General features: G+C 35.5%; 1 protein-coding gene across 1 annotated transcript in view; it reads right to left on the bottom strand.

The window, feature by feature from the left end:
- The window catches only part of CCDC91 (coiled-coil domain containing 91), a gene marked incomplete at both ends in the record, with an annotated part of 35,064 nt that extends 26,802 nt beyond the window's left edge, over positions 1-8,262 (bottom strand). The window contains 3 exons of the mRNA XM_009583290.1: positions 2,494-2,598; positions 4,598-4,786; positions 8,108-8,262. Of these exons, the coding sequence (XP_009581585.1) occupies positions 2,494-2,598; positions 4,598-4,786; positions 8,108-8,262 (449 nt within the window). The remainder of the gene's footprint in view (positions 1-2,493; positions 2,599-4,597; positions 4,787-8,107) is intronic.
- Positions 8,263-9,705: the final 1,443 nt, after the last annotated feature.

A 9,705-nucleotide genomic window follows, 5' to 3' on the forward strand; every position in this document is an offset into this window, starting at 1 on the left:
TCATAACTCTAATTTTACCAGCTTGTATGAATTCAAGATCTCAAAGAGACCATTGCATTAAATATCCAAACAATCTATAATACGAGTTAATAGCAATTTGCTTATTCTATTTATGAATCCACTGCTGCCCCTTTACCATCTCTGGCATTGTAGTAACATATGGAAACAACATTAAGAATGTGAAAATACTACACAATCTGTTCAGTCTTGATTTTTTTAAAGCCAATTTTATTTAGACAAAACGCAGAACTTTCTACTTTTCTCTTTTACACAAGCATAAATGTGGCAACACTCCATTGTCATCCACTGGTTAAATGCTAACACTATACCAAAGACTTGGAATTCTCCTCCCCTGATTAAGAGCAGCGATTATCACTCCTCTTCAATTCTTCCATTTTCAGTACTACCAAATTAAGTATAAGGCTTTTTTCACACCTATGATGAAGAAAGTTTGTGACTAGTCCAGAACACAATTCACTTCATCAGCATGCTAACCCAACTCAGAAAACATCTGTAATATGTTTTATGTTCCTACCTTGTCTTTCAAAATATTTTTTTTATATCAAAAAACCTGAAAGCATATTTTATTGAAACGATTTTGTGACAACAAAACTGTGGTAACATAACTGTCACCCTCAACTGAGGCAGAAATAGGAAAAGATGAAAAAAAAAAAAAAAGAATTATTGGCTTAGTTGACAAAGATTAATGAAATCTTCTCTCAGAACTAAGCACAACAACTTCACAAAAAAAGAAAAGAGTCTAATCTAAATATCACCTTGGTAAAGATCTGACTAACTGACTGGCTCTATTACCTCCAAACCAGCTTCTGAGAATTCCCTATGTCACAAGTGCCGGAATTCAGTTAATCAGTAAATAAAAAGGTGCATGAAATAATGCATGTTCATGTAAAAGGCAGTTAGAACCATCTCATGAGACACTTGTTTTACATATTATACACAAATATTAAAATAGAAATTTCATTTAAGAGGAATTAAGTCAATGCACACCTACAGCTTAGGATACCAGAATCAGTTCACTTGGAAGTCTTATCCTGAGAGTTCCCAAAGCTATGCCAGAGTCACCACTATAGTCTGCTTTTAAGCTTTTCAAGTCAACAACACTAATAACCAGCTGTTTCTACTAGAAAAAGAAATGCTAGCGAGACAGACATCTGTACTGCATAGCTGCCAGATTTACTCAGCATGTGGCCACAGGTGTTGACCCTAGTGTTGTAGGAGCCAAAGGAGAAAGACAAAAGGAATTGGCATTAAAAGCTGTACTCACAGAAGGCATCCAATATTCAAGGTTCATGAAAGTAATTTTAACTGTCAGCCCTTAGAAGCATGACTCACTTTCCTTCTCTGATTTGATTCTGGCTATATCCAGAAGACAACAAGAGGTAGTACATGAGTTTTTCTACAAAGTAAGTTAAAGGTTATGACCCTTTCATTGCCATTCTTGAAAACTGTAGTACCTGACTCAAAGAGGCATGATACAGACAGACTGATAGTTGCAAACCTCAGTAACATTTCCACTACCTAAATACTTCTGCTTGAAGAGCACCATGAAAGTATTAAAAAATAAAATCCACTAATTCTATTGTTGAGAGTTTATGATGATCATTAACTTTAGTCAATATGATACTCCATAAATCAGAAGGTTTTTAAGCAAAACTTATTTTTATAACATAGCTAAGCAAACATTTCTTTCATTGAGTATGATGTTACACACATAAACAAAAAAACCAACAACAACAAAAGATTAGATTATTATATTACCGTAAATTCTAGGAAGAACTGCAGCCTGGAATTCAGTACAAATTATTACAGCAACCCTTAAGTACAAATGGGAAACAATGCAGTAGCTACTTAAAAACCATCCACAGCAGCAAAAAAAATTAAGTGAAGCTGAACTACCAACAAGAAACTTCTGAAATGTTTCTATAAGTCTGTAATATTTAGTTTGTCCTGCTACAACAGTGGAAGACGACTGAAAACTTCAATGAAAAATTTATCTTGTATGTGAGACTTCACACGTGTACTTAATGAACGATGTTGATTTTTGCAATGGAAGCAATTTTAATTCCATTGTCTAGCATCTAACTATATTTTACAGATTTTTATTATGAAACACAAACTATTCCATATTCAGGTCAGCTAATACTTTACAAATAATTGGCCATAGCTACTCTAGAACATGCTAAGTCATACTGCTAAACACACAGCTACTGTGCTAAGTGTTTTTCTTTTTGTCTGAATGAAATAAATCATAATAAGGATGAGTGATACGAGTTACAACAATGTACTTACGCAAGTAGGCTATTAAACATACATTCCCGCTAACGTAAAAAGTCAGGCTCTGATCTAAGACCTTAGAAAGTCTTTAAATTCAGAAGGCTTTGGAGCAGGCCTGTAGATACTTAACAGAGTATTTGTTGGATGTAAATATACTCTATATAAAACCCTCCTGGAAAAAAGTAAGAAAGAAATTACCTGGAGCGTCTTGTAATGATCTTGATGTGAAATTACTTTTTCTTTTTTTTCCTTCAAGAAATCCATTTCTAGGATACTATGTTTTTCCAGTAAATACTCTAATTCCTATAAAGTTTACAAAATAAAATACGTGAATTTACAAACATTTGCAAATTGTGAAAATACAGTTAATCATTCCAACTAATTTAATTTCTAAAGACTATGACATTTCCTATCATAATATAGACAGAGATGAAGGGCTGTGCAAGAAAACTCTGATTGCGGTCTTTAAATTGAGACAATATTTTCAAGAAGTAGAAGGTATTTAAAATCAAAGGCACATCCTGAAAGGCACGTCCTATGAGAAGCGGCTAAAGTCACTGGGTTTGTCTTGTTTGGAGAAAAGGAGATTGAGGGGCAATACCATTGCTCTCTACAGCTTCCTGAGGAGGGGAAGTGAGAGGGAGGTGTTGATCTCTTCTCTCTGGTATCCAGAGCCTGGATGTGTGGAAATTGTTCAAAGCTGCATCAGGGGAGGTTCAGAGTTGACATTAGGAAACATTTCTTTACTGAGAGGGTGGCCAAACACTGGAACAGGCTTCCTAGAGAGATGGTCAATGCCCCAAACCTGTCAGTGTTTAAGAGGCATTTGGACAATGCCCTTAATAATAATGAATAATGCTTTAACTTTCGGTCAGCCCTGAAGTGCTTAGGCAGTTGGACCCGATGATTGTTATAGGTCCCTTCCAACTGGAACTGTTCTATTCTATTCCAATTATTTCCATATTTTTAACAGCTTGTTCTGTCTTTCTGCATTTGAAAAGTAGCATACTAAATGTACTTTTAGCAAATGGTTTCACTAAAAAGGCAGAAATCCCATTACATACAACCCTACTGACCTCTACCTACATCTCCAAAATGAATACAATTTTAAAATATTCTGTGATCTTGCGGAGAGCCAGTCTAGAAGCCTGCCCAACATGAACCAATAGACAGGAAGGAGAATGACACTACTGACAATAAACTTCAAAATTATTTGCTATACAAAGAGCTAAAGATTTTTATTTTTTCTTCATGCAGCTGTTGCTCCTACCAAACTCATTCCTACTATACATAAGCTGTTGGCACCCTTTCAGTTGCTCAAGAACAACTATTTCTGCAGCCATGCAGGAAGCCAGCATAGAAACAAATGACCTGCCAGATCACTGTACAGCTATTTAAACAAAGGCACAACTGAGAGGGTCATAAGGAGGACAGAAAGAGCAGGTCTGCTTAGTTCAATCCTGCTTTTGGATGAAATAATAAAAACAGTTCTTGAGATTCAAAGTCTTTGATTCAACTGTAGAGATGGAAACTGATTGTGCAACACTTCTTCAATACAGAGCCTAGCTCTCAACCTTCTTACAGTCTGCATTCATGCTTCCCTTCCAGCCCTCCTCTATACACTTAATTCCTAGTAAAATCAATCCATTCATTTTTGGCTATAGTTACTCATCCTCATTTTCATTTCCAACAAGCCATTTCCTCCTTCCCTAGCACACCTTGATAGCTATCAAGGAACAGTATTAAGACCAGCAGAAATTAAACTTACTCTCCCATGCCTCAGTGACCTTTTGCTAACTCAGACACATAACTATAGGCATAGGCCTGCATGGTACTCTATCATATTCAGGTCGGAAAGAATATGAAGAATCTAGTTACCAGAGCTCCCAGGAAAAAAGAAAAAAAAAAAAAAAAAAAAAAGAAAAAAGTGTTATGTGTTATGTTCATAAAGATAGCCAAAGGCACTTTCAACTTCAGTGACCACACACTCACTACCCTTCCTCCATGGGGGAACCACTATACCTTCTAACCACACGGCTCCATGCTAAGAAAACCTGTCTTTTTTTTTTTTTTTCCCCTGCAGGAAATTCCAACCCCCCCCCCGCCCCCCCAAACTTTAGAAAAATTCAGCCTAAAATAGACACCAGACTGGGGGGGAGGGGAAGTATTTTGGCTAAATTTGACCAATTTCTCTGGAATTTGGCTAATTTCTACAAAAAATGCATTGCAAATCTGTACCAGCTCCCACTATATTTAAATCCTATATAAATGCCAAACATTTTAATTAAAAAATTATTCATACCTTTTTAATTTTTAATTTTTCTTCTTCAGCAGTGCAAAGCTTGGTTTCTAGGTTTGCAACAGCTTGTTGAAGGTAGCTCTTCGGTTCATTTGTCCTCTGTGTCTCAGCATCAACCAAAGCAATAGTTGATGTAACTGAAGTCTTGTCTTCAATTACATTCACAGAGGCAACTGGAATATCTGCTTGAATCTAATTCATATGAGAAACAAAACAGTAAAGGAAATGGTAAAGGGAATTTAACATTCCAGTCAAGTCAAATTTTATTTCCAGATGACATTACACAACTTAAGAACTGTAAATACTAAGGTTATTTTTTTGAAACCACACTTCCCTGAAATTGGCCATGCACACTCTCATATGTAGGATGTGCTGGCCAAAAAGAAAGCTCCAACAATGGAGCAGTAGCTAGTAATTCTAGATGGATTCACATCAATCCCTCCAATCTCCTTGACTGCTTTTCAAGAATACTTTAGAAGAAGGCTTTAAAAAGGAGGATGGCACAGATACCTCAGTTTCCAATGAGGTCAAAATACTCAAAAGAGGTGAAAATAAACAGAAGTGTAACTGAATCATCTGTCTCAAAGCATCAGGCTTACAGGGAAATAAACTCTCCTTGGATTAGTCACTCCATGTTTTCACCCAATGCAGACTGCAACAGTAGCCCTGGAAAGAGACTACAAATTTTTTGTGCTAAAATAAGTATCTTATCTTGAGGCTAGACCATCAGAATAAGAGGAATTGGGACGTGTCTACAACATTTAGTTAATGCTATTTCAGTGAACTGTAGAACTACAAAAACTAAAACGGAGGCTTCTATACTACACAACCCAAAACAGATGACACGCTGATAATAAGCCCGTATTTTCAGAAAAGCATAAAAATAAATTAGGTGAGGTTTAAAATATTTTGTGGTATAATTACCAAAAGCCAAAGCTTTTTTTTCTTCTTAAAAAAAAAAAAAAAAAAAGGCAGCAAAAACTTATTTATATTGCAGCAAAGGAACTTCAAAGGAAAAAGCTGGTAAATTAATTTCAGCTGCCGCATTTTCAACAACAATTTGAAAGCCAAGAGCACTTGAGATTTGGGGAGCAGGGGTGAAAGGAACATCTCAATGTGTTTATTAAGAGATGTTTGACTGATCTGATTTAATCCATTCCCTTAACACCTTTTATTCCAAACACTCAAATAATAGATTGACTTTTCAATAAATAAGTATCTCCTGGAGGATTCAAAGAAAGAAAAAACAAAAATAGCTGAGATCTTGACTGTACATGGATACATAAAATCCAGTAGACAAAACAGTCACAAAGAAAACTGCAGTTTGTGCTCTGAATTCCCCATCTGTAAGAAGCAAAGAGAACCTAGATGTGCTAATTCTACTTCTGAGAACTACTCAAGATAAGAGCCTGGCACTGCCAAAAATTGTGATGTTGGAGCCTGAAAAGCTGAGGTTTTTTAACATGAAACCTCAAGAGGCTCTGGAGACACAATTATAGAAGAATACAGTTCTCCTAACATCCTCCTCTAACAGGTGTAAAAATATTTTATTATAGTTTTATACCCACCATTTTCCTTTAGCTTTATCCAAAAGTGCAAAGTCTGATCTCCATTTCAAAATAATGTTAAAGGACCTCCTCTCAACTGCCCTTCTCCCTTTAGTAACACTTGCTAATGTTGTATTCTTTAGTTTGTATTATTTCCTGCATTAAAAAGAGAGTTTATGGAACCCTGGGTCTGTCAGTAGCTGACCAGAACAAGATGAGAAAGACTGAAACATGGCCTACAACTAGAATTTGCACACATAATTATTCAGAAGTAACAAAGTGTATTTCTTATTTTTAGTAAGATTACCTAACCAAATGACTTTTTAGTTTTAAAAAAATACACCTAAGCCTTAGTATTCTGGAATATCCAAAGTGCTCTTTCCAGAAAGCACGCAAGCTAAAGTTTCTGGCCTAGCTCAAACAAGAAAGGATACAGGTTATTCACATTTCACCGTTAGCCAAAATCAAAAAGCATGGGATCTGTTGTGGCTGAAGAAAAGCATATTTTGATCATCCTGCCAGTAATAGAAATTTACTTATCAAAACATTGTCAGAGAGGGAGATGAAGAGCTTTCAACACAGAAAATGACCCTGGCTGGTATCAGTCAAAAAACAAAGTAAACACATACCCCTCTCAAGGGAAAAAAAAAAAAAACACAACTTCTGGATTTCTAAGAAAATTTCTTAAGTATTATTTGCATCTCGGCACATCTCTTCTTCACTTTTTATAGGCTTTCTCCATAACATTAGGCTGGGAACAAATACAAAATAGTAACTAATTCATTACTAAGACTGAACTGTTGGAGCTGTACTAGCCACAGTCTTTCTGAAAGTATGAACATACAGATGTTGTTCAAAGGAAAAACAATAAAAGTCAGTTTAATCAAAACAAGTATTTTGTACAAGTTGTTTAAATAGCTCTAGAGAAATGCTTTTAAATGGTCAGATTATGGAAATCTGACTTAATCATGAAATTCAACTTTCAACATGAATAGCCCTAGGACTTGATGAGACTACCTGAAGAATAATAAACAAAGTAAGTGCTGGAAATGGGAGGGTCACAAACTAGCCGAAAATATTGATTGGTTCAGAGAAAAACAAGAGCACTTTCTAATTCAAGTATATACTACTATACATCCTGAAACAAGGAACTTTACAATCAATAAACTCGTTCAAACAGGTGTCACTGCAATCAATGGCAATAAAAATTCACTTGGGAGGGTAAATCTATTTAATTCTCATCCACAGCAATCTTGCATTCTTGTGCTAATCTCCAGGCAGAAATTCTTTTCCTTCCCTTGCTCACCTAATTGTTTAGTCAAAAACTAAACACTTTCACCCCCAAAAAAGAAGCTAAGATCAGCTCTCAGCAGTATTGCAGCCACAAGGAGAGATCAAGATCATACAACTAGGACTCCGTCAGATCACAAAACAAAACAAAACAAAAAAACCACAACACACAAAACTTTAAAAGTAATGGGGGAACAAAAATAAAGTAAAACATAATAAAATAAAAAATAAAACTGAAATGAATTGAATTATAATTAAGTAAAAATTAAACATTAATTCTCTAATCCTAAAGCCACTTGAGAAAACATACAAGTATGACATATATGTACAGCCATAATCTTTACAGCTTTAACAGTAACACATCTTTGTAGAGAACCTTCCTGCTATTGTTTCCTACTTTCATGCCTAGCACTATCAGCACACCTTTAACTTTTAATAACCCTTTAACACACTTATCTCTCTTGCAGTCCATACCAAAGTACTATGGTGTCTCCCAGTTATAGGATTTAAACATAATATTTAAATTATTTTACTTCAAAGTCTGTATCACAGAAATCCAAGGACCACCTTTTGCTCTTAAAAGGCAATTCAATCTAAATTTGCACAGAACATATACAATGCTAAGATATTAAATACATCAAGTTTCCATACCGAAACACAAAAATTGTGGGTTTACCTGTTCTTCAAGAACAGATGGGTTTATAACATTGGCTGTTTGAATAGCTGTTGCCACATTATCACTTGACAAAGTGAATGAGTCAGAAGGAACCAGGCAGGAAGAAGGCACAGAGTGCTCCAGAAGAACGTCAGGAGATATACGGACTTCGGATACTAATGCAAGAAATGAAAACAGAAAATACACACACAATATGAAGAAGCATTAAAAAATTAATTCTGCTTCTGAAATCTATACCTAGGAAAACCCGTCACAGTAGCAACAGGTATAGTCATACTAATGTAAGGTTATGTACCTCTTACAATCTAATTGCACTGAAGAATAATTCCATACAAAGTTCCTGTATTTTTGAGTACTATCAACTTAAGGATATTTAAAATTGTAGTCACACTAAATTTAGACTTGTAACTTACACAGAGCTTTCACAAGACAACTGCCATCAGAAGCAGCAGTTTTAACTTTTGTCTCTTTCCACTCACATAACCTTTCAGCTTCAGCATGATCTTTAATCAGTTTAAGTCAACTGTAAAACCATACAGTTTCCTAAGTTTTATAAATTCTAAAGGTAAAAAAAAACCTTCAGCTGTCTTAGAAGACATATACAAACAGCTTACCAAGACACATGATAAAAGCAGTTTTACATTTTATAAGAGATCAAAAGATAGCAAAGTAAATAACTCTCTAGCTAATAAAACTTAAGTGTAATTAATACATAGCAATTTCCAGTTATGCCATAAAAAATCCTGAACAGTGAATCATCATTATCAACCCAGCACAACAGAAACTTGAGCACTTTTACGAAAGATTTAGACACAAACTAAATAAAAAGAAAGGAGAAAAGAAAGCTTTGCATACATTTTTAATTTAACAGCAAAGTCCTGCAAACTTTGATGTTGTCAGCTACATGTATGCCTTTGCAGTAGACAAAAAAGTATATCCAATTGCTTTAGAAAAAGCAGCTCACATTACCGTTACAAATTTGGTAAAATGTAAAAGATGCCACTATCCCGGAGCAAGGCTCAGCCTCTCAGTATCACTGTTTAATACTGCACAAGTACGTACACATAGCACAAACAAGTGTATACGTTGGCCTAAGGGCATTTAAAAAAAGACACACTAATCCTTGAATACAGGCGCTCTGTGTCCCATCTCCTTTATCTCCCAGTTCTGGGATTCTAGGTTAACATAGAGGAACATGCAAACCTCATCTAAGAAAAAGAAGAAAGAAAATAGACTACAAGACAGAAAAATATCAGGATGCTAACTGCAGCAATAGTAGATTTGGACACATGGGAAAAAAAAAAACAACAGCTGAGCAGAAAAATGGAAACTTGGATGAAAAGCGTAGAGGACAGCAAACAGAACAGGAACCAGTTTAGGTAACCAGGACAAAACAAAACAGTACTGGGACACAATTGCATCTCTAACAGTTCTCCAGAATTGGAAATGGGACTTTTTAGGCTTCCTTTATGTACCATAAGATATCTGTGAAACCCACTTAAATACTCTATTCACCTCTCCCCTACTCTTCCAAATGTCTGCTTACATAAAGGCAGCTTCCTATAACCATCACCTTCTCGCAGGAGCGGGCTGTCCCC

This window comes from Fulmarus glacialis, unplaced genomic scaffold (genome assembly GCF_000690835.1).
Source record: "Fulmarus glacialis isolate BGI_N327 unplaced genomic scaffold, ASM69083v1 scaffold12068, whole genome shotgun sequence".
In the NCBI taxonomy this organism is placed as follows: Eukaryota; Metazoa; Chordata; class Aves; order Procellariiformes; family Procellariidae; genus Fulmarus; species Fulmarus glacialis.